Genomic DNA, 26775 nt, shown 5'->3' with positions numbered 1-26775 from the left:
CATGTGAAACGTTTATATACCCTGATAAAAGTGTATTGTGTGTAAGTGCACATGTGAAACGTCTATATACCCTGATATAAGTGTATTGTGTGTAAGTGGACATGTGAAACGTTTATATATCCTGATATAAGTGTATTGTATGTAAATGGACATGTGAAACGTTTATATACCCTGATATAGGTGTAATGTGTGTAAGTGCACATGTGAAACGTCTATAGACCCTGATATAATTGTATTGTGTGTAAGTGCATATGTGAAACGTCTATATATCCTGATATAAGTGTATTGTGTGTAAGTGCACATGTAAAACGTTTATATATACCCTGATATAAGTGTATTGTGTGTAAGTGCACATGTGAAACGTCTATATACCCTGATATAAGTGTATTGTGTGTAAGTGCACATGTGAAACGTCTCTATACCCTGATATAAGTGTATTGTGTGTAAGTGCACATGTGAAACGTTTATATACCCTGATATAAGTGTATTGTGTGTAAGTGCACATGTGAAACGTTTATATACCCTGATATAAGTGTATTGTGTGTAAGTGCACATGTAAAACGTTTATATATACCCTGATATAAGTGTATTGTGTGTAAGTGCACATGTGAAACGTCTATATATCCTGATATAAGTGTATTGTGTGTAAGTGCACATGTGAAACGTTTATATACCCTGATATAAGTGTATTGTGTGTAAGTGCACATGTGAAACGTCTATATACCCTGATATAAGTGTATTGTGTGTAAGTGCACATGTGAAACGTCTCTATACCCTGATATAAGTGTATTGTGTGTAAGTGCACATGTGAAACGTTTATATACCCTGATATAAGTGTATTGTGTGTAAGTGCACATGTGAAACGTTTATATACCCTGATATAAGTGTATTGTGTGTAAGTGCACATGTAAAACGTTTATATATACCCTGATATAAGTGTATTGTGTGTAAGTGCACATGTGAAACGTTTATATACCCTGATATAAGTGTATTGTGTGTAAGTGCACATGTGAAACGTTTATATACCCTGATATAAGTGTATTGTGTGTAAGTGCACATGTGAAACATTTATATATCCTGATATAAGTGTATTGTGTGTAAGTGCACATGTGAAACGTTTATGTATCCTGATATAACTGTATTGTGTGTAAGTGCATATGTGAAACGTCTCTATACCCGTATATAAGTGTATTGTGTGTAAGTGCACATGTGAAACGTTTATATATCCTGATATAAGTGTATTGTGTGTAAGTGCACATGTGAAACGTTTATATACCCTGATATAAGTGTATTGTGTGTAAGTGCACATGTGAAACGTTTATATACCCTGATATAAGTGTATTGTGTGTAAGTGCACATGTGAAACGTTTATATATCCTGATATAAGTGTATTGTGTGTAAGTGCACATGTGTAACGTTTATATACAAGTTAACCCGTGCATGATACTCATGCATTCTAGTCAAATCAAGCTACTTAAGGTCTTAAAAAGGTTCTTGCAATGCATTTGGGCCTAGCCCAGGCCTCCTCAGGGGAAGAGCGTTACTTCTCGACGCAAGCGGCCTTTTTAATGTGTGTTCATGAGGTAAAATTACCTCACGAAAATGAGTTTGACCCCTCAACTCGTAAATTTAGCCTTTACTACCCCTCCCACGGGGGGAAGGGGGGATGATGGAAGTTAACTGACGTCCCTATTCTAATTTTTTTGTCAAATAATGTCAGTATACCAAATTTCAGGTCAATTGGATGAGCCCTTTCTGAGAAAATAGTTTTTTCCACACACACACACACACACACACACACACACACACACACACTAACACACGCCGCTAGGCTTTTACTTTTATATATTAGATAATGCTAAGAATTTAGTAGGTCAATGTATAACTCCGCCCAGCAGGTGGCGCTGCAGCTTGTTTTTTTTTCCACACACAGACTAACACACGCCGCTAGGCTTTTATATTATAGATCCTGATATAAGTGTATTGTGTGTAAATGCACATGTGAAACGTTTATATATCCTGATATAAGTGTATTGTGTGTAAGTGCACATGTGAAATGTTTATATATCCTGATATAAGTGTATTGTGTGTAAATGGACATGTGAAACGTTTATATACCCTGATATAAGTGTATTGTGTGTAAGTGCACATGTGAAACGTCTATATACCCTGATATAAGTGTATTGTGTGTAAGTGGACATGTGAAACGTTTATATATCCTGATATAAGTGTATTGTATGTAAATGGACATGTGAAACGTTTATATACCCTGATATAGGTGTAATGTGTGTAAGTGCACATGTGAAACGTCTATAGACCCTGATATAATTGTATTGTGTGTAAGTGCATATGTGAAACGTCTATATATCCTGATATAAGTGTATTGTGTGTAAGTGCACATGTAAAACGTTTATATATACCCTGATATAAGTGTATTGTGTGTAAGTGCACATGTGAAACGTCTATATACCCTGATATAAGTGTATTGTGTGTAAGTGCACATGTGAAACGTCTCTATACCCTGATATAAGTGTATTGTGTGTAAGTGCACATGTGAAACGTTTATATACCCTGATATAAGTGTATTGTGTGTAAGTGCACATGTGAAACGTTTATATACCCTGATATAAGTGTATTGTGTGTAAGTGCACATGTGAAACGTTTATATACCCTGATATAAGTGTATTGTGTGTAAGTGCACATGTGAAACGTTTATATACCCTGATATAAGTGTATTGTGTGTAAGTGCACATGTGAAACGTTTATATATCCTGATATAAGTGTATTGTGTGTAAGTGCACATGTGAAACGTTTATGTATCCTGATATAACTGTATTGTGTGTAAGTGCATATGTGAAACGTCTCTATACCCGTATATAAGTGTATTGTGTGTAAGTGCACATGTGAAACGTTTATATATCCTGATATAAGTGTATCGTGTGTAAGTGCACATGTGAAACGTTTATATACCCTGATATAAGTGTATTGTGTGTAAGTGCACATGTGAAACGTTTATATACCCTGATATAAGTGTATTGTGTGTAAGTGCACATGTGAAACGTTTATATATCCTGATATAAGTGTATTGTGTGTAAGTGCACATGTGAAACGTTTATGTATCCTGATATAACTGTATTGTGTGTAAGTGCATATGTGAAACGTCTCTATACCCGTATATAAGTGTATTGTGTGTAAGTGCACATGTGAAACGTTTATATATCCTGATATAAGTGTATTGTGTGTAAGTGCACATGTGAAACGTTTATGTATCCTGATATAACTGTATTGTGTGTAAGTGCATATGTGAAACGTCTCTATACCCGTATATAAGTGTATTGTGTGTAAGTGCACATGTGAAACGTCTCTATACCCTGATATAAGTGTATTGTGTGTAAGTGCACATGTGAAACGTTTATATACCCTGATATAAGTGTATTGTGTGTAAGTGCACATGTGAAACGTTTATATACCCTGATATAAGTGTATTGTGTGTAAGTGCACATGTGAAACGTTTATATACCCTGATATAAGTGTATTGTGTGTAAGTGCACATGTGGAACGTTTATATACCCTGATATAAGTGTATTGTGTGTAAGTGCACATGTGAAACGTTTATATATCCTGATATAAGTGTATTGTGTGTAAGTGCACATGTGAAACGTTTATGTATCCTGATATAACTGTATTGTGTGTAAGTGCATATGTGAAACGTCTCTATACCCGTATATAAGTGTATTGTGTGTAAGTGCACATGTGAAACGTTTATATATCCTGATATAAGTGTATTGTGTGTAAGTACACATGTGAAATGTCTCTATACCCTGATATAAGTGTATTGTGTGTAAGTGCACATGTGAAACGTTTATATATCCTGATATAAGTGTATTGTGTGTAAGTGCACATGTGAAATGTTTATATACCCTGATATAAGTGTATTGTGTGTAAGTGCACATGTGAAACTTTTATATATCCTGATATAAGTGTATTGTGTGTAAGTGCACATGTGAAACGTTTATATATACCCTGATATAAGTGTATTGTGTGTAAGTGCACATGTGAAACGTCTATATACCCTGATATAAGTGTATTGTGTGTAAGTGCACATGTGAAACGTTTATATACCCTGATATAAGTGTATTGTGTGTAAGTGCACATGTGAAACGTCTATATACCCTGATATAAGTGTATTGTGTGTAAGTGCACATGTGAAACGTCTCTATACCCTGATATAAGTGTATTGTGTGTAAGTGCACATGTGAAACATTTATATACCCTTATATAAGTGTATTGTGTGTAAGTGCACATGTGAAACGTTTATATACCCTGATATAAGTGTATTGTGTGTAAGTGCACATGTGAAACGTTTATATACCCTGATATAAGTGTATTGTGTGTAAGTGCACATGTGAAACGTTTATATACCCTGATATAAGTGTATTGTGTGTAAGTGCACATGTGAAATGTTTATATATCCTGATATAACTGTATTGTGTGTAAGTGCATATGTGAAACGTCTCTATACCCGTATATAAGTGTATTGTGTGTAAGTGCACATGTGAAACGTTTATATATCCTGATATAAGTGTATTGTGTGTAAGTGCACATGTGAAACGTTTATATACCCTGATATAAGTGTATTGTGTGTATGTGCACATGTGAAACGTCTCTATACCCTGATATAAGTGTATTGTGTGTAAGTGCACATGTGAAACGTTTATATACCCTGATATAAGTGTATTGTGTGTAAGTGCACATGTAAAACGTTTATATATCCTGATATAAGTGTATTGTGTGTAAGTGCACATATGAAATGTTTATATACCCTGATATAAGTGTATTGTGTGTAAGTGCACATGTGAAACGTTTATATACCATGATATAAGTGTATTGTGTGTAAGTGCACATGTGAAACGTTTATATACCCTGATATAAGTGTATTGTGTGTAAGTGCACATGTGAAACGTTTCTATACCCTGATATAAGTGTGTTGTGTGTAAGTGCACATGTGTAACGTTTATATACCCTGATATAAGTGATTGTATTGTGTGTAAGTGCACATGTGTAACCTCCATATATCCTGATATAAGTGTGTTGTGTGTAAGTGCACATGTGTAACGTTTATATACCCTGATATAAGTTATTGTATTGTGTGTAAGTGCACATGTGTAACGTTTATATACCCTGATATAAGTTATTGTATTGTGTGTAAGTGCACATGTGTAACCTCTATATATCCTGATATAAGTATATCGTGTGTAAGTGCACAGTGACTTAGAGGACACAGCCTGGCTGTCATCTGTGTAACCCGCCTCAGTCCCCAGCCCACACTTCTGATTGGATGCCTGCCTTGCTCGGCCACACTGATTGGTTGGCCGGGTGGGATCCATGGGCACCTGCTCGCGGCAGTTCCATTGATCGCTACAACCTCGTCTGTCATTCATAGCCAAGGGCCACGCCCTCCGCGTGACGTCACCAGCTGTCAAGCGCTGCCCGGGGCCAGGTGTGCCAGGTGTACCAGGCGTGCCCAGTCAGCTGCTGAGGATGCTGGAGCTGCTCTCTCTCCCATACCCCGTGCTGGGGGTCCTGCTGGCCCTCCTGGCCGGGCTACTGACAAGGAGCTTACTCTCTAGAGGGCCCCAAAGCCTCCCGCCTCCCCCCTGCATCCGGGGCTGGATCCCCTGGCTGGGGGCAGCTTTGGAGATGGGGAAAGCTCCCCTGCAGTTCATAGAGAGAGCCAGGCAGAAGGTAAATGGCACTACTGACCAGACAGATGAAGTGGCACTGCCGGGCATCAGGCTGCACTCTCCACCTATTGCTTATTATTACAGTTATTTCAGTTTATGACTATTTAATTTTGCGATTGATTGATTGACACATTTTTTGCAATTCGTGAATGACAGTATTTTGCACCAGTCATTAGCAGTATGTTGTAATTTTTTATTTACACATTTTTTGCAATTCGTGAGTGACAATATTTTGCACCTGTCATTAGCTGTATGTTGTACTTTTTTATTGTCAGTATTTTATAATTTTTCAATGAATTTTTTTTTTTGTTTGCAACTATGATCCTTTTTATGTGGCATTTGACAGGTTGCATAGTGACTACCCTCTAATCCTTTAACATAATCGTTTTAAGATATGTGTACATAGTTGCATTAGTAGGACTGGTGCACAGTTGTGAATTACTGTATGTCACAGGATAGGGGATTCAGTCACTGCTTTGAGGAGACTGAAGTTACATTTTTGTTCACTTTGTCATAAGACTTAAATTGTACACGGAACTTTTATCATTGCTTTATTATGGGGTGTTCTCTATGTTCAATAACAAATATGTAACTTTGTACAATATCTTACTAGTATCTTCTTCAATCTGTTGGATAGCCGTAAAAATGACCACTCTTCTTATTATGGGCTTCATTGATCTGTCATGTCAGGTCATTACTAAATAATCAAACAAAAGAGAGAGTTTGAATAGATGATACATAAATAATTACATGTCCATGATCAGGGAATTGTGGGTAGTGGCCATGGAACATTGCTTCCTGGCCTATTTGCCGGACAATCGAGCCATTAGCCCTTGTTGGCCATTGGTCCAAACCAAGTTACAGACTTCATGATCCCAATGCCTGCACAATATTCAGAGCAATTTCCTCATGTCTGCTTAATTAGGGCTAAAAGAGGTCTTAGCCTTCTAGACCCTTCAGAGTCTGGTTTATTGATTATTTATTGATTCATTAATTAACATGGTACATTAAATAGAAAACAATAATTCATAAGAGGATTTCACCAAAACACAATTTCCTTGTTGTTCAATTGTAGTAAACTGGGCTTAATTAATTAATTAATTTACAAACATTATGCAATAATTTAACATCCATTCAATAAATCAGGCCAGGTTATTGAAGGTAGACATCCGGCGGGCGTAGGAAAAATGGGAACGTACAAGTGGGTAGCAAGAGAAATGGGTTATGTTGGCACATCTAAAAATCAACTTCTGTTCTTGGCAATCTGAGCCAAGGCTAACATGTTCCTTATCTCAATGACCTGATTTGTTTGCTTGTATTGGACCTCTGATATCAGGTATCGCTGTTATCACGGCTTCCTGATGGTGGCGGGAGTCTTGCAATCATCCATCTGACCAGTAGATGGAGACAGACTTTTCATTAAAATTAAAATAATAAAGTCACAAAAGTAATAAATAGAAAAAAAATATATAATTATATTTATGAAAGGGGAAAAAAATTCTGTATTTAAATAATAAAGCATTTTTCAGGTAGGCAGTCTCTGCTATGGCTATCCAGAGATGGTGATATCAGTAGGAGGTAGATGTGATACTTGTACCCCTACTGTGTATGGTAAATAGGCTTCGCCATGCTTTTCCTTTTCCCCATACCAAGTATGTTTTCTTCAAAAATATTGATCTCGCCTTCCACCTCAGTCCATGGCCTTCCCAGCTTCCACAACGCACGAAGATCAAATCATGTCCTCGCCTTCCTACCTGACAACCATATCTGAATATCGTTACCCTGAACTGTGTATAGTCATTAATCTTTCCATATTACAGCGTCCATATAAACCAGTACAGAGGTACAGTGCTAGAATCAATCCATCTTATCAATGTCTCCCAAGCTGCTCATATTCCGTACAAATGTACAATGTGGTCATATAATGAATACATTAACAATATAATGTAGTGAATTATTATTCCTTGTTAAACTAAAACTTCTCACCAGAGGCAAACATCAAACTATACCATACTTGCCAACTCTTCCTGAATGTCAGGGAGACTCCCTGAACTAGGGGAGATTTCTCTCACTCCCTGAAGAGTCTGGCATTCTCCCTGATGCTGAGCCAGTACAAGATGTGGTTGGCTTCGCCATCTGTGGCATGATGACAAAGTTCAGAAATTGTGTCCTATGTCCATGTATTGATGCCTATGGAGGTGGCCATTTTCATGGAGACCAAGATTTAATCAATGACTGGTAAGAAAACATGACTTCAGTAATGGAGACAGAAATGTAAAAGACACTTCAGTCTCTAGAGATTCATTAGCTGCTTCTCTTTAACGCATAGTTGCCTACTTTCCCGGAATGTGCGGGAGACTCCTGCATTACTGGGAGACTTCCCGTGCTCCCGGGAGAGCAAGGCAACCTCCTGGTTCTCACTCCCACATAGATAAGTGGCGGGGAGGGGGGGCTTAATGACGCAATTATCACGTCATCTTAGCCCCACCCCTGCTGTAATTGGCCAACATTGTGACAATCGTTTAGGGGCGGTGCCAAAATGATGCAATTCATCAAGCTCCGCCCCCGCATGCCCACCTCCCCCGGGATCTCCCTGAAGCTAACCAGGAAAAGTTGGCAAGTATAAACTATACAGGTATATAAGTAAAAATATAATAGATAAAAACAGAAAGAAGTAGGGTTAGATGCCAGAAGGAAGACAAAGCACAAATCAGTCCGGTTTAAAATGAAGAGATCTATTTATCATCCAGCAGCAATAACACAGATCTTCTGTTGCTGCGAGACACTTAGTTCACACGTGTGTAGTACAACTGTAAGCTGAGATGGCGATAGGATGACGCAAGCAGTTAATAGACTAACCAACGCTTTGTACCGCTGACTGCACAGCACTGCGGTATCTGTGTAACCTCATAAATAAATGATGATGGGTCCTCACAGTCGGAAAGTGTGACTTGGTTATTGAGCAGCTAATGCACTAGTAATTCTGCTCTTTAACGGTTTCCCCAAGTCCAACAATTCCCATAGTTGAATGGCCAGATATGTGCAGGACTAGTGCTGTACCCCTTTCTCTGGGCACTCTGATGAACAGATTGGTAGCTGAGCTGCCACCACAACTTTTAGGGGAGAATTCAATTGCCAGCGATGTGGGGATCAGACATCGCGCCGTGCACATTGCCGGCAATTACTGGAGAAATCTCCGCTCATTTACCCTCGCACCTGTATGGGTGGAGATTGCTGTTAAATCTCCACCGCAAAGTGTCTCATGCACATTGCAGAGACACTTCACGGCTAATTGAATTCCCCCCTTAATTTCATGTCTCCGTCTTTCTCTGTCTCTCCTCACTCCAACCTTATTACATCACCAGAAGCTAAGACTCCAGTCACCAATGTCTGCTTTATGGCCAGTGACTGATAATGGTTCTGTCTTACGGTAGCCACACGCACTTTCCCCCCCACAGCCTCTGGTCCATACCTTTTTTTTTTTTTTAAAGTAATTTTTATTGGGGTTTTTTCAAAACAAAACAATGAGATTAAAACATACCAAGAGAATGTATAAACATACTGTATACATACAGGGCTGCCAAGAGGAATTCAGGGCCCCGGTACAACAAATTCGTGGGGCCCCCCTCAAATTTTTCGGGAATGTGGTCATGCATTTGGGGGCGTGGCAAATGTGCCATTGGGGCGTGGCTAACACATCAAAATCACTAGGCTCTCAGCCCGAGCGTCACATATGTCCAAGCACTCCTGACTTTCAGGACGTCTAGCACCAAAGTGTAGTATAGAAAGAATGCAGTGTGTACACAAAGACTTCAGTCTTGGCCTCCACCTTACATTGGACACAACACTCACCAAAAATTTACATTGTCCCTACTAGAATCACAACATTTCACATACTGTCCTGCTCTCTCCTACCTGTTCTTCTCATTTCACCACCTGTGGCTGCATGTTTCTTTAGTTGCGGCTGGTCTTGATCCTGGAATGCTGGGGGCCCTATTTGGAAAAAAATAGCTACATTTAGATAATTCCAAACAACCCTGGCGTTAAATCAGTACCATCCACGATTAATAATTAGGCCTTCTTCCAGCTCCAATATTACAATAATGTGCCCCTTCATCATCGCCATGCCTTATGATCACACTGCGCCCTCCATGCTGCTTTTGCCCCTTTCATCTGGCTCCCCTTCATCACACTATACTATGCTTCTCCCCCCCTTTTTCAATCCCACTGTGCCATGCCTCCACTTATTTTTAACCCCACTGTGCCATGCTGCCCACCACTTTTTAACCCCACTGTGCCATGCTGACCCCTGTTTTTTAACCCCTCTGTGCCATGCTGCCCCGTTTTTTAACCCCTCTGTGCCCCCCCTAATTTTTTAACCCCTCTGTCATGCCGCCTCCCCGTTTTTTAACCCCTCTGTGCCCCCCCTCATTTTTTAACATCTGTCATGCTGCCCCCCCGTTTTTTAACCCCTTTGTGCCCCCCTCATTTTTTTAACCCCTCTGTCATGCTGCCCCCCCGTTTTTTAACCCCTTTGTGCCCCCCTCATTTTTTAACCCCTCTGTCATGCTGCCCCCCCTTTTTAACCCCTCTATGCCCCCCTCATTTTTTAACCCCACTGTGCCATGCTGCCCACCATTTTTTAACCCCACTGTGCCATGCTGACCCCTGTTTTTAACCCCACTGTGCCATGCTGCCCCGTTTTTTAACCCCACTGTGCCATGCTGACCCCTGTTTTTTAACCCCACTGTGCCATGCTGCCCCGTTTTTTAACCCCTCTGTGCCCCCCCCTAATTTTTTAACCCCTCTGTCATGCCGCCTCCCGGTTTTTTAACCCCTCTGTGCCCCCCCTCATTTTTTAACCCCTCTGTCATGCTGCCCCCCCCCCCGTTTTTTAACCCCTTTGTGCCCCCCTCATTTTTTAACCCCTCTGTCATGCTCCCCCCCCCATTTTTTAACCCCTCTCTCATGCCGCCCCCCCCCCCGTTTTTTAACCCCTCTGTGCCCCCCCTCATTTTTTAACCCCCCTGTCATGCTGCCCCCCTTTTTAACCCCTCTGTGCCCCCCCTCATTTTTTAACCCCCCCTGTCATGCTACCCCCCTTTTTTAACCCCTCGGTGCCCCCCCTCGTTTTCCTCCCTTCACTTACCTTTTCTCCTTTCTTGGTCTTCTCTGCTGCTCTGTGCTCCAGACTGACTGAATGCTGGGCATGACATGATGACATCACACCCGGCATTCAGACAGTCTGAATGGAGCACAGAGCAGCAGAGAGGAGGGATGCCGGCGCCGCGATCAGGTGAGTATGTTGTTCTTTTTTATAAACTAGCCCCCTCCCCCCACCAACGTCCGAGCCCCCCCGCAAACAAAAAAAAAAAAAGCAAAAAAAAAAGAGAATGAAAAAAATGTTTTGAAAACAATAAATAAAAAATCAGCAGCACAAGGGCCCGGGCCGGGCCCCCTGACATGCCCGGGCTGGGCCCCCTGACATGCCCGGGCCCGGGTAATTAGTACTCACTCCCCCCCCCCCCCCCCCCATCGGCGGCCCTGTATACATATGAAACTCAATAGAGTTTACACACAATAATAGAAAGACTTAGATTAATTCTCTAAAATCCGGTATGTTATTTATGGAAAAGAAAAACGTTGTTTGTTTTTATTTTTCAGAGGGAGGGGGGAGACGAACAATAGGGGAAGGAAAGGTGGGTTATGGTAATGGGGAGGGGAACAGGAGAGTATTCTACTCATTGTATTATGCATCAGATTGTAGGGTAGAGAGCCATTAACCCGTGTGGCTATATGAAGAACGAATTAAATCAGAATTTTCCAGAACTTATATGCGTAATGATCCTTCTTACACCTGACAGGGGTACCTATCCAAACCAACAGAGATTTGTCAACCGGTTGTCAAGGGAGGTTCAGCATCATAGTGATTCGTCCAGAAAGACCAAGTGTTTTTGAAGTTCACTGGTTTGTCTTTGAGGAGAGCTGTAAAGCTTTCCATCCTTCAAACTGACCAAATTTTGTTGATAGTGGCTGAGAATGAGGGGGGAGAGGTGTTTTTCCATAGAGCGGCAATTAAACATTTAGAGGCATATAATATATGATTAATAAGTTTTTGCGTGGAGCGACTAGTGCCCGGGAGCCGTCTAGGAAGAAGCGAGTATTGGGGGGACTCGGGCATTTTAACCAGTGCAATATCCTTGATGAGAATATGAATTTGTTGCCAATGAGGTCGCATTTTAGGGCAACACCACCAAACATGCAGCAGGGTACCCCGCAAGCCACACCCTCTCCAACATCTGTCTGCTCCATACATTATGTATCAGATGTTCCCCATACACCTTAGATTGTAAGCTGACGTGGACAAAGCCGGCTTTACCTTCTGTTTCATGCCTTTGTCCGGGCAGCACGGTGGCTAAGTGGTTAGCACTTCTGCCTCACATTGCTGGGGTCATGAGTTCAATTCCCGACCATGGCCTTATCTGTGGGGAGTTTGTTTGTTCTCCTCGTGTTTGCATGGGTTTCCTCCAGGTGCTCTGGTTTCCTCCCACACTCCAAAAACATACTAGTAGGTTAATTGGCTGCTATGAAAATTGACCCTAGTCTCTGTGTCTGTGTATGTATGTTAGAGAATTTAGACTGTAAGCCCCAATGGGGCAGGGACTGATGTGAGTGAGTTCTCTGTACAGCGCTGCGGAGTCAGTGGCGCTATATAAATAAATGATGATGATGATTGTATGAAATCTGCATTAAGATTCCCTCAATGTTCAGCGCTGTGTAATATGTCAGTGCTCTATAAATGGGGATGGTGATTATATTTGGACAGACCTGTTATAGGAGTGATGTGTGGAATTTTGTTTTCCAGCACGGTCCGGTCTTCACGGTGGTGGCAGCAGGAAACAGGCTCACCTTCGTGAGTGGGGATGAAGGAGTCTCCGCCTTCTTCACTTCCAAACACGTGGACTTCCAGCAAGCAGTGCAGAAACCGGTCCTGTACACGGGTAAGAGCTCCTGCCTCTGGCTCATTCCTACAGATGATACCTCACGTTGTCTTCTGTGCATTAGTTCATCGTTCTCCAAAGAAATTCTGTCTTTTTCTAGTTAATCTTTGAGAAATGTGGACCCGTCAACGGTTTTATATTTGATTGTTGGCCATAACACTTAGCGGGCTTTGACCGTGTCCAGCAAAGACAGTGCAGGTGGGATCTGTGCACCGGCTTAGCGTCTCTGTGTGACCCAGAGCCATTGTCCAGATGGAAGCCAGCTTAGATTGTGCACTGTATAAATACAGTGTTTGCTCTGTCTCCTTAATATACAGACCTGTGGAATGTTGGTAACTTGTTTATATAAGATAATACTAGCATCTAAAGCAGACCTGTTACTTAAACTCAGAGGAGACAGTCATTATGTGAGCAGAGCTAACATTCATGAGAGTGCAGCATATCGTTATTCCAGAAACCATTGACTCAAAAATATAATCTGGTTTTACGATTACTAGTCAGGCAGTGACTCAGTGATGATCCTGTGAGAAGGACCTGAGAGCTTTGTGCCTAAAGAAGAAGTAAGTTCACAGAATCTTTAACTTGCACAGCCAGAGACAAGTCTATAGAGTTACATCTTGTGTAGCGAACAAAGCAAGTATGTGCTTTTTGAATGACAGGATTTTGCTATCGAGTATATATAAAATTCTACTTAAAGACATTATCCTGGCAGAAACAAGTTCCCTGAATACTCCTTAACTCTGTTCCGGACAGTCGGTCTTTGTTGTACTTTAAGTGCCTTATGCTGAGTTGCACATACTCCAGTTTACGTAGTATAAATGATGAACGCTGTGTATACTCATAAAGAGAGGTCACGTATCTGTGCACATGCAGTGTTGGAAGCATCTGACTCCTTATCGCCAACAATAGCTAGCGGGTTCTGATTGGCTGATTGCGGATTCACCTCTGAAGCTGATAGATGATATCGCTGTTCATTGATGCATATATGATAGGATTTATTTTGTGGGCATATATTTTAAAGTATTTATTTTTTTCTACTTTTATATGCTAGAACGATTATATGCAGCCTAATAGTAAATGTGTCTTTTCGCTATCAAAACAATTGTTAACAAACTTTTCTTGTGCTTATGGGCATGTGGGTGTATGTATGTCCGACGTGCGGAGCTGGGAGCATCTTGACTCAGTATTTGGGCATATATATGCTATTTTTACAGGAGGCTTTTTTAGCGCCAAGTCTGCTTAACATGAGTCCTTTCAGCTTTCGGCCTTAAGAGATCTTGTTTTTCAGGAAAGAAAAGTCACATTGCACTTTGCAGAGTGTTGCTCAGCATTGGAGTTACCACGCTCGTAGGGTGTGGGGCCACTAAGGGGCCCTGCGATGTAGTGTTCCATCCCTGCTGTTGCTATATCCCTAGGTTAACTCTTTCAGCTCCCATAAGTCACTGGCAAATTATCAGGCTACATGTTTGAACAGCCTACACAATTGAATTCACTGTGTGCAGAGGACAGCTCAGCATTAAATAAGGCTTCAGGACCTTGCAGTAAGTACAAGAAAGTAACCCTCCTGTCTTTAATCACTATGTGCAGCTTCTATTGAGAAGAAAAACTTCTTCAAGTCGCACAGCGCTATCCACGAGATGATAAAGCTGAGGCTGTCCCAGAACAGGCTGAATCTACACGTTACCCGCCTGGGCAGTGAGTTTACCACCCACCTGGGGCAGCTGAAGCCGCAGGGCACCGAGGAACTCTACGACCTGGTCAGGTAAGAGGGTTTACTCGGGGTCACAGAGGAGAAGGGTGCCAGTTATGTGATACTTTTATGGGGTGATTCACTTTCTGCCGCTACAAAATCAGCTTTGGCCCCGCCCTTCTCTCAATTTGCGCAACTGCTTTTAGTCTTTTACTAAGGTACTTCGGTGTATGGAGCAAGATGATGGCGCTTGCAGAGGAGCAGCCGGCCCGAGGGGAGGAATTAGGGAGTGAAACTATTCCTAGTAAGGTAGATAGCAGGTACCAGGGTTTACGGTCATATTACTGTACTAATTTACACAGAGTAGCAATCTCTATGGAGAGATAAGATCGAGATAGGAATGCCACTATGGGAGTCATGTAGCGTAAGGGAATTTACGTATACCAGAACTGTTCAAATTTTAGCGCGTCTGTCCCTATTTTCATAGTTGCATGAAGAAATGTGGCCTACACATTGGGTGTGTGGTTATGGCAAGCTAGGGTCATTACTGGGTAGAACTGTATCTTTTGTTGGCAGGTTCTGGACACGCCTACTGCAAAACATGGGCGTGGCCAAATGTGCCTGATTGTTTATTTTACCTTTTTTTAAAAAAATTGAATATGGTGGAAGATATTCAGTTAGAATGATCAAGGAGGCTAGAAGGATGAATGGAACTAAATAATAAATGAACAGAAGTCAGTCGAGAGCAGACTAGAAGAGACGTAGGCCATTCATGTTCTACATAAATAATAGTGCTTGTATTAATTAGTGGTACTTCCTTGAGATAAATAGATTGAAAATCTGCTATGATCTATCCTCTGGGAAACTGAGATTGATCCCTGCCCTTTCTGCTGTGTTATCATTCTGGGCCTGACTCATGAAGGAGAGAAAAACAAGAAAAAAAAGGAGTAAATTTGCTACTGGACAGACCATGTTACAATGCAAGGGGTGCAAATTATTTTATTATTTTGCACATAAGGAAAACACTGGCTGCTTTTTCATGTAGGACACAAATACTTGATAGCTTTATTTTTACACTGAAATTCATAGTTGATCTAGGACATGTCCTACCCCAACAATCTGTCCCCATATTTTAAATTTACCTCCCCCCTCAAATGCAACATGGTTTTGCCAAAGTGCAAAGTTACTTCTTTTTTTTTTGCTTTGCTTTCCTTAATGAATCAGGCCCAGAGTGAGAACACAGCTGAAAGGGCAGGGATTTAGCTCAGTTTTCCAGTGGATAGGTCAAGGTAGTACCACTAATTAATACAAGCACTATTATTTATGTAGAACATTCAGTATCTACTATGCCGTTCATCATGCATCAGTATGAATAAGTTATTCCAGGTAGGTCTTCAATCCGTCAGTGATAATCTATGCTGTAGTAGCAGTTTATTATATATATCGGTATCATGTTGTTCCGTTGTTTAGAGAAGCTTCCCTCCGTGTCTCAATCTATATTCGTCATAGCACTTATGTTTGATACAGTTCTTATAAAATGATATCCAATAGACATAATATTGCCCCATTTAATATTTGTACAGCGAGTGGGTTACGCTTTGCAGCTATCCTGCTTCTGTTTACTGTGGATCGCAATTATTAATGTGCTGCTGGGTCGAATATTACTCTGATACCAAACATAGCTCACATTGTGATCCAATGGGATTCAGTAGCTATTGGGCATCCTTATTTCTGCCCCTTACTTCTACCCATAACCACCAATGCTGGAATGGAATTCCTTTAGGAATAATATGTGACATAAGTTAGCATATAGTCTGCAGTGCTCATATAACAAATAGGCTGTAGCTTGTACTTCTCCTGCTTGAATTATTGTGGACTATTCTGTATCTTGTAACACAAAGAGCTTTGCATGTAGCAAGTGTTGCATTATTGATTAGACAGATCCATTTCTATTCTGGTAGTCTGCCATTAATTCTCGACACACAAACACACACTCTATTCTAAATCCTGGTATTCTTTTGTTCATTCATGACCCTATAATGTATATTGTCACTTAGCACTAAACAAGCATCAGCACAGGCAGAAACACCTTACGCGTTTTGCCATATGGTTTCGACAAGTTGGAAAGTTGGTCGGCATGTTGTACATAGGCTGGTATTTTGTTTTTATAATTATATTCTTCTTCATTCAATCTAACTAAAAATACCATGTACAGATAAATATTTGGTGGTGGCAGCCGGTCTATGATGATAGGTATGGTAGGTGACTTCCAATAAATTGAAATGAGGGTTTTTGCTGCGTTCAATAAGTGTATTTATTATATGTTGTTATACTTTTGTACAGGGAATGGATTGTTGTGAAAGCAGGGCTACCAGGGGGTTAATTGCACCCAAAGCTGAAAATTTTGTTGTGAGTGGAATATTGTAAGTAAATCCTACTCCACGACGCATTTTGCGTGCCCACCCGCCATTGCTCTGCTAGTTTTCCCACATTCCTGCCGCCAGAAAAAAGCTTGGGTTTTGAAATGGATCTGCAGACCTGGGGGTAAATTTATCAAGCTGCGGGTTTGAAAAAGTGGAGATGTTGCCTATAGCAACCAATCAAATTCTAGCTGTCATTTATTTGGTGCATTCTACAAAGTGACAGCTAGAATCTGATTGGCTGCTGTAGGCAACATCTCCACTTTTTTCAAACCCTCAGCTTGATACATTTATCCCCTGGTCTTTCTTCAGTCAAGGCAAGATGTTCTCCATGGACAAAATGCTGCCAGTGGGAGTGTGCAGGAGCAAGTGGGTCATCACAGATATAAGGAAACGTTGGGGCATCCCCAGGATTCCGCACCTTGCTAAGTAACTTTTGGGATCAAGTCGTACTTAAAATATTGCACCTAAAACTAAATGTAATTTTCTGGTTAAATTAGGCTTTCAGGTTTCATGTAACAGTATGTGCAGTGTCAGCCAGTTGGGGCAAGTTGGGCTACCCGTCCATTAGATATGTATAGTGCTATCCATTCTTTTTTTAATACTGTAAGGTTTAATTGCCTTATGCAAATGAGCCTGTTAATCTACCATGATAATACTGTTACTTGTGTTCTTTGGTTTGGGCATTGTATTGTTTACTCTATAGCTCTCCTGGTTGTAACCTTTTGTCTGACTGCACTGGCACATCCTCTGTAAGATCACGTCTCAGTGAATGTATGTGACTCTCTGTCAGGCGTATCATGTATCCCGCCGTGGTGGACACCTTGTTTGGGAAAGGAATGTGCCCCACCAGCAAGGAGACAATAAAAGAATTTGAGGATCATTTCCGCAAGTTTGACGAAGGCTTTGAGTACGGCTCACAAATACCTGAGTGGTTCTTAAGGTAAGTGATTGCCCTACCTACCACAGATTACTGGAAATGGCATTATCACTATTGTTGTTCATTTATGTAGCCATATATAATGCAGCGCTGTACAGAAAATATTTCTTCTCAGTCTCTGCTCCGCTGGAGCTTACAATCTATCGGGCCACATACACACACTACAGTCCATTTTGTCAGCAGCCAATTAACCTACCATAATGTTTTTGGAATGTGGAAGGAAACCGGAGCACTCGGAGGAAACCCACGCAAACACAGGGACATACAGGTTCCACACGGATAAGGCTCTGATTGGAATCACACTCATGACACCAGCGCTGTGAGGCAGCAATGCTAACCACAGTGCCACCCTTTATTAGTGTTTGTAGTCTGTAACCGTATTTGTAATGGTGATGTATCAAGCAACAACGTGATGTGGCCACATACTCTGCTAACTCTTTGTTCGCACACTGTCCCCATTTGGAACAAACGAGAGTTGGAAGGTATTAAACATGAGGTGTTTGTTGCCTGTTGCATTTGTTGGGGACATGCGGTTCTGCGGCTTGGAACCTAGAAACTCAAACTGCATGCGATCTGCGACGGTTTGCAATCACCTAAACCGCATGTGGTTTTGGCAAAAGTGCATTTTTCAGACATGTTTCTGAGAGGTGAGATAGCTGAAACATCATACTGTTTGAGCTATCCGCTCATTCAGGACATAAGGCAGACAACATTGGTGTATTAAATTATGTGGGCAATAATTATTTGTGCATTGAGGAGACAATATTAATTTATACTTTTATTAAAGGGGCAATATTACTCCATACTTTAAGGGGGTATTATTAACATATAATTTACTTAAGATGGCAATGGTATATATTATTTTAGTATGTAGGTAATAATATTTGATTTATAAAGGGAACAATAATAATTTATGAGGGGCCCCCATCATGACATTTCATGTGTCATGATGGGGGCACCGTTTATTGTGCATACTTGTGGCACTAAAAGATCCAGCTCAGACTTGCGCCCAACATATATTTTCATATTGAATTGCTGTGCTTGAGCTTATATTTGTCCATGAATATTAGTAACAGTCAGACTGCAGGTGAGTGACAGCTGGAGAAGTCTTCAGTAACAGTCACACTGCAGGTGTGTGACAGCTGGAGAAGTCTTCAGTAACAGTCAGACTGCAGGTGAGTGACAGCTGGAGAAGTCTTCAGTAACAGTCAGACTGCAGGTGAGTGACAGCTGGAGAAGTCTTCAGTAACAGTCAGACTGCAGGTAAGTGACAGCTGGAGAAGTCTTCAGTAACAGTCAGGCTGCAGGTGAGTGACAGCTGGAGAAGTCTTCAGTAACAGTCAGACTGCAGGTGTGTGACAGCTGGAGAAGTCTTCAGTAACAGTCAGACTGCAGGTAAGTGACAGCTGGAGAAGTCTTCAGTAACAGTCACACTGCAGGTGAGTGACAGCTGGAGAAGTCTTCAGTAACAGTCAGACTGCAGGTGAGTGACAGCTTGAGAAGTCTTCAGTAACAGTCAGGCTGCAGGTGAGTGACAGCTGGAGAAGTCTTCAGTAACAGTCAGGCTGCAGGTGAGTGACAGCTGGAGAAGTCTTCAGTAACAGTCAGACTGCAGGTGAGTGACAGCTGGAGAAGTCTTCAGTAACAGTCAGACTGCAGGTGAGTGACAGCTGGAGAAGTCTTCAGTAATAGTCAGACTGCAGGTGTGTGACAGCTGGAGAAGTCTTCAGTAACAGTCAGACTGCAGGTGAGTGACAGCTGGAGAAGTCTTCAGTAACAGTCGGGCAGCAGGTGAGTGACAGCTGGAGAAGTCTTCAGTAACAGTCAGACTGCAGGTGAGTGACAGCTGGAGAAGTCTTCACTAACAGTCAGACTGCAGATGAGTGACAGCTGGAGTAGTCTTCAGTAACAGTCAGACTGCAGATGAGTGACAGCTGGAGAAGTCTTCAGTGACAGCTGGAGAAGTCTTCAGTAACAGTCGGGCTGCAAGTGAGTGACAGCTGGAGAAGTCTTCAGTAACAGTCGGGCTGGAGAAGTCTATAGTCCACTACGCTGTGCACATTGTAGTATAAACATTAGAAGCCTGTAGGTAAGATGCGTGTAAGGCACAGGTCAAAGTCACCTGTAGGAATACCTTGTACTTTGCTATGTAGATAGTTACAGCCTATATGAAGGACACGTTGCTGATAAATGGTCATTTAATAACTGTAAAGAATGCAAACCTGCAGGGCTGTTAGATTTGCCCACATGCACCCTGTCTGTGCTCCTACAGAGCTCTGACAGTGCTTCCAGTATCTCTGATGTCAGACGTGTCAGTCATATAATGGTTTTGGGCAGAAGAGGATAAAATAAGTGAGAAGGTGGTATCTGTGTGCACTGGTGTCTATAACCAATGCAGCTTCCAACGCCCAATATATAGTACAGTCTCGGACAAAAGCTGCACTACAGACTGAGCAATGGAAGGGGGATTCGACATAGCTCCCAACGTGTATAATCCCCAAAGCAGGACAGAACAAGCCGCCTCTGCCCGCCTAGTTGCATCAACCCCCCCAAAGGAGGAGATTTGTTTAAACCGCACTTTTCCCATAAAACCCCGCCCCTTTCTCAGGCCACAAATGGGGATGTCACGCCAAAATAGTGAAAGTCGCGAGGTTTGGGCTTGGTACAAATTTTGCACGGCTGCCCAGGGTCCACCGGATACTGAAGAAACTTGCTGGTGACCCCTGTTTTAAGCCCAGTGCCAGCACTTTGTGACTCTCTATCTGTCCCAGCAACTAAACTGATTATAAGATCAGCCAGATATAGACACTGTGCATGGACAGTTCTCTGTACAGTGCTGTGTACATTGGTGTATGTTGTATAAAAATGTTTTATAATCTTATTCTACCTTCCCCTACCTTCTATCTTCCACCTTCCCTCTTCTACCAAAACTCAGAATTGGAAGTTTTAGGAGGAAATATCAGTGGACATTCACTTTAACTTAATTGTCACTTCTACAAATTGACAATTATTTCTTATCGTCTACATTCTTCTTACACTGACCATTTGTCCCCCCCCCCCCACTTCATCCACCTGTCATACCATGCTCATCCCAGCCTATGGCTTGGTTATTAATTAGGAATGATTAGTCCAGACTCTACTGAATCACGCAGTATTCCGTCTGGTGTTTGTATGCTTAACTATATTGTAGATCGGAACTGACGGAACTTTCTCATGTTGATGGGCAGCGATCCTCTAGGTCTATGATCTAAGCCCTGCTATTCTGTCTTGCAGAGATTGGTCCCAGTCCAAACAGTGGCTGTTGAATTTGTTTAAACTTATTGTAGCTGAAGCTGAACAAAGTAAACCGTATGAAGACAGTGCCAAGGTACAGCCTTTCTTCTTTTATTCCTGAGCAGTGACAATGTTGGATTGGGGTTTACAATAACTGTTATTAAACAATAACCCCTCATTCAGCTGAATATTTACACACAGGCGGAATTCGGAAATACTTTCTTTTCAGGGATGGTCCTATACCGTAGTGTTTATTGTAGCAACCGTTCTGCAATGTTCCAACCCAAAAGTGTGTGAAGCAATAGCCGGACAAGGCGTTTCGGCACTGCCGGACAAAGACTCCCAACCATGCATCGATTCAGACAGATATATGTGGGGTTATCAAACATTCTAAACAGGTAAAGGGAAGCTGTTGCAACCAATCAGATTCTAGCTTTGATTTATTTAGTACATTCTAGAACATGGTTCTAGAATCTGATTGGTTGGTGTTGGCAACACCTCCACTTAGAAGGTTTGATAAATCTACCCTGTGGTGTCATCACATAGGGCCTGATTCATTAAGGATCTTAACTTGAGAAACTTCTTATTTCAGTCTCCTGGACAAAACCATGTTACAATGCAAGGGGTGTAAATTAGTATTCTGTTTTGCACATAAGTTAAATACTGCCTGTTTTTTCATGTAACACACAAATATCAACTTTAAATTTCAGTGTACAAATAAGCTATCAAGTATTTGTGTGCTGCATGAATAAACAGTCAGTATTTAACTTATGTGCAAAACAGAAAACTAATTTACACCACTTGCATTGTAACATGGTTTTGTCCAGGAGACTGAAATAAGAAGTTTCTCAAGTTAAGATCCTTAATGAATCAGGCCCTTAGTTGCTGCGTGAGAACACACTGGGATTTACATTTCATCCATCTGTGTAAGTCCCCGTGACTTGTACCTAAGGCAGCTGTTCCTTCTGCCCTTACCGTCTCATTACGACCCTGGCAAGATATATACTGGACACGTATTAAAGTGCAGTGTGCGCCATGTTCGATAACACGGTTGTGGAGTACAATAATCGATTAGGACATGTCAGAGAGTAAAGTCATGATTCAGTTTTTGTGCCTTCTCTGCCGCTACCCTTAATAAACGTATATATTATGTGCAGTCTGTTTTAATTGAAGACTTTTCCTTAATGTAAGATTGATGTCCTTGTCAGTAAGGCTTCCTGACTTATTACAGACGCTGCTGCAACATCTTCTGGACACCGTCAATGGAAATTCCACCTATAACAACAGTTTGCTTCTGCTGTGGGCATCACAGGCAAATGCCAATCCTGTAAGTACCAGCAGACAGAATGCCCTGCTCTAATCACATTGTTACCTGGGCATAAACCTGTGTGCCCTAGTGACTTCTTGGAATAAGAAAACATAATGCTGGGACCCAAAGTATCTGTCTGCCACTGTCCTGGGACCCCAAAAGAGAGTTCTTGTAGGTGCAGAGATCCAGAATCGCTCAATCCCATCATCATCATCATCATCATCATCATTTATATAGTGCCAACATATTCCGTAGCGTTTTACAATTGGGGACAAACACAGTAAACTAATAAACAGACAAAGAGGTGAGAAGGCCCTGCTCGCAAGCTTACAATCTATGGGCCAATGGGAGGTTAAGTCTACATTTTGCATCTCGGTCCAGCCAGACTGCAAAGGTAAAAAGTGATTTGTAAGCTAAATGATCCTGTCACACAGCAATGTATGTCAGGGGGTTGTTGTCTTGTGTGAATTGTGTAGTGGGTCGTGGTAATAGGGTAATCTAGTGAGGTTAAGAGAGTGGTTGAGGAATATTATAAGCTTGTCTGAAGAGGAGGGTTTTCAGAGAACGCTTGAAAGTTTGTAGACCAGAGGAGAGTCTTATTGTGCGAGGGAGGGAATTCCATCCCAGTTACTGTAACCATCCCATTCGTCTCATGCCAGCCTCCCAAATGCCGGGTTTGGCAGATTGGTGTGAATGTTGAAGATCATGTACACGTGTGACTCTTCCATAATCTGTGATCCGCTGGTTGGTCTCCACACTAGAAAGCCCTGATGTGTCAGAGAGTCTGGATTTGAAACTTCTTCTGCCTCCATTAGAAGAATTAGCCAAGTGTGCGGTATTGGCGGAGGTCCTGGGCTTCCGTTATACTGCTAATTGGGAGACGGTGTATGGTTGCTAACGCTTGCTAATATATTTTAGTGACCATTTAAAAAAAAACTAAATGACTGACGTCTAGATAATGAACATAAATGGGACACATACCCAGTGTATAAAATAAATGTATTTTGCACACATTAAACATCCACCTTCTTCCCCATCGCCACCAGAATTACAGATACTAATAAAATAAGAAAAAATGCAAAATCAAATATTGAATTGTGAACCAATGCAGGGACTTAAAGGGCAATCTGCTGCAGTGTGACCTGCAACAAAATACTACTTGTAGCAATGCAGCTCAAGCTTACGGTGTGGGAACGCAGCCTTATAGGTGCATTACGTACCCCATGTTCTTACCATATGCACAGACCTACCAGGATTTATGTATATTCCTGCATTTACCTTGTCTGTGATGACAGTCATGTATCCTTCTTTGATAGATAACATTTTGGGCACTTGCATTCATTATTTCGGAGCCTGAGGTGTACAAGGAGGTCATGGAGGAGATTACATCTGTGTTTGGTACAGCAGGTAATTGCTTTTTATTGATATTTTCTCAGTACATCACCATCTATGTGTAGGAGCACGCAGTAAACCTTACAAACTAATACAGTGTGTCTTTACTTGAGGTTTTCCAGCTAAACCTTTTAAAAAAATTTGGGTCCACTAACCTCTAAACAGTGAGCACCTCATCCCTATTTTTTCCCCATGTCCTACCAAACAGCAAGCAGTATATACAGCATAATAAACACATAGGGGTAGATTTACCAAACCTTCTACAAAGGAAAAGCGGAGGTGTTGCCCATAGCAACCAATCAGATTCCAGTTATCACATTCTAGAATGTACTAGATAAATGATCTGATTGGTTGCTATGGGCTTACTGTTCTTTCTGTTTGCAGAAATGGGGCTTTTTGACCACCTGTTATATAACCCACATTCTGGTGACATTGTGTCCTGGTGGGTAATGCTCTGTACAGCAGTTTGTGGGGTTAGGGGTCCAGCTGCAAATGTACACGATGAATAGCATGAAAACTACAATTCCTAGTCTACCAGTGGCATAACAATAGAGAAAGCAGCGCCCCCTAGAGGCCCACGGCAACCCCAGTATGGTACATGGGTTCTGGGCTGCTTGTTCTTACTGTGCTTGCCGTAATACAAGGCTTTCAATATTGGGAGCGCAGTAGCTATGTTATCGCTGCGCAACTCTCTCGATTCAAAGCTAGAAGGTCTTCATGGGCACCCACGTGCATGCTGGCACTTGTAGTGCCCCAAGTGTGCTTAATGTTGCCCTCTTAATTCATAAGTGAGTGGTGGCTCCTCTTATGTTCTGAATGGTGAGATAGCGGCCTGCAGTAATCTCACCTCTCAGGTCCACCTCTTTTTTTCTGTTGTTTTTTTTCCCAAGAGTTTTACAAAACTGCGGCTTTATATTCTCATCGTGGCTGAAAGTCCGGATGGTGATTTGTAATTTTCCAGCGGTTCTCTATCCGTTCACCATTTCATACAGCTGCGGTTTTAAAACAGCCCATAAAAATTGCAGAAAACTGGCACTTTTGCAACAAAAAAAATCCTGCTTGATACATTCCCCTCTATGGGTGGGGGGGATTCAATTGGAAGTGATGCGGAACGATCCATGAATTGGCTACTGGCGATGTATCTCCACTCATTGTTCCTTGCACTTTAAAAATGAGCGGAGATTCCTTACCGTAACAGGCGATAAGGTGCGCAGTCAGATATTGCTTCCAAGTAAATCCCCGCCAGGTGTAGTATCAAATAGCAATGTAAATACACAGCTAAAGCCATGGCTGAAAAGCGCAGAAATATTCTGAAAGAAAAAGCAATTCAGTGTTAAACCCGGGCACGTACAAGTCAGTAATTTGAAGTGTATGCCTGGGTGTACCAAGATGGCAGCTACTGTGAGGTGCAGTGTGTTAGTCTTTATGGTAGGAACTGATCGGGGCGTCTGTACTAAGGGGCTGAGTCATTAAGGACAGTAAGGCAAAAAAAGGAGTAAATGCTCTCTGGGAAAAACCATGTTACAATGCAAAGGGTGCAAATTAGTTCATTATTTTGCACATAAGTTAAATACTGGCTGTTTTTTCAGGTAGCGCACAAATACTTGATAGCTTTATTTTTAAACTGAAATTTAAAGTTGATCTAGGACATGCCCTATCCCAGCTATAAATCTGTCCTCACATTTTAAATTTACTTCCCCCTACAATGCAACATGGTTTTGCCCAGATACAAAGTTACTCCTTTTTTTATGCTTTGCTCTCCTTAATGACTCAGGCCCTAAATATGATCTAACTGCAGACACAAGTCATGTTTAAGGGATGTTTCATTCTGAAAGATGGAAATGATCATTCATATGTCATTACTCTCAATGGGGTGTCTTTTGCAGCGTTTTTAGACAAAAAATTGCATTTATAGCCATTTTATGTCATTAAACGTCTTCATTTACCTCCCTCAAAGGGGGCAAATCTTTAGCAATTGACATTTATCTGTTTTATTCAGATTAGGCAATGATAGTGAATTGCTATCTGATTTTAGTGCAAATTTGCAGCTTTAAATAGTTTTGGCAAATAAATCAAAATATCTGTGTATTAAATGTATTTTGTCTTTCGGGCAGCAGGTGGCAGTCACGGTTCTCAGGATTTAGGATCACTGTGATTACCTTGTACACGGGCATAAGGTTATTTTTTGCCTTGTGGAATGTTAAACATGACATTGAAATTCCCTTTTATCACAAAGGATTTGTGGCTGTATGTTCAGAAGAACAATTGCGCTATTTAAAATGAAAAGAACACCTGGTCTGCCTAAATAATTCTTTATGCTTCTTGTAAAATATTTCTACATATGTTACATGCCTTTAATAATAGCTAAGTGAAAATACTCTTGGGGGGGATTCAATTCTCAGCAGTAATTCAGTCAAATTGAATATCACGATTTTTAACGCTGCGTTAAGTGAAAACGGCCGCGATTGCATCTCCAAACCCACCTGGATCGTTTGGCATTTTTTAACGCAGCATTACAAAAAAAAAATCCGCGGACAATAGAATTCCCCTCTTGGTGTTATATACTAGTGATCTCACCTATGATCTTGTGAAAGGGACTTGATCACAATGTGAGTGCAACTCGTGTTTAAAACAAAGTGCATGTAAATTTCACGCACATCTGCCAGTATACAAATACCAGAGGACTTTAAGAAACATTTCCATCTGAATCTGGGTATAAGTACGCTCTGGTTATACGATACTTCTATGTAGATAGACACAACACGGCGCAGGTACCCACATGCATATCTATAATATAAATGTCTAGTGGCGTGTGTTAGTCTGTCTGTGTGTGGAAAATATAAAACCAAGCTGCAGCGCCACCTGCTGGGCGGAGTTATACACTGACCTACTAAATTCTTAGTGTGTGTGGGAAAAAAATTCAGAAAGGGCTGTAATTTGGTATACTAAGATGTTTTTAATTTGTTAATTTAATTTGTTAATTGTTAAAAGTGTTTATAAAGATTT

The 26775-nt window shown here is 41.3% G+C and overlaps 1 protein-coding gene across 1 annotated transcript in view; it reads left to right on the top strand.

Annotated features, from left to right (window-relative positions):
• Positions 1–5387: 5387 nt before the first annotated feature.
• CYP39A1 (cytochrome P450 family 39 subfamily A member 1) overlaps positions 5388–26775 on the top strand; it is a 48282-nt gene continuing 26894 nt past the window's right edge. The window contains exons 1-7 of the mRNA XM_075201321.1: positions 5388–5745; positions 12610–12745; positions 14333–14507; positions 17649–17798; positions 21069–21162; positions 22300–22395; positions 23694–23784. Coding sequence (XP_075057422.1) covers positions 5542–5745; positions 12610–12745; positions 14333–14507; positions 17649–17798; positions 21069–21162; positions 22300–22395; positions 23694–23784 — 946 coding nt within the window. The 5' untranslated portion in view covers positions 5388–5541. The remainder of the gene's footprint in view (positions 5746–12609; positions 12746–14332; positions 14508–17648; positions 17799–21068; positions 21163–22299; positions 22396–23693; positions 23785–26775) is intronic.

The sequence above is a fragment of the Mixophyes fleayi genome, chromosome 3 (assembly GCF_038048845.1).
Source record: "Mixophyes fleayi isolate aMixFle1 chromosome 3, aMixFle1.hap1, whole genome shotgun sequence".
Lineage (NCBI taxonomy): Eukaryota > Metazoa > Chordata > Amphibia > Anura > Limnodynastidae > Mixophyes > Mixophyes fleayi.
The sequence above is the reverse complement of the archived record's forward strand: the minus strand, read 5'-3'. Positions and strand labels throughout refer to the sequence as shown.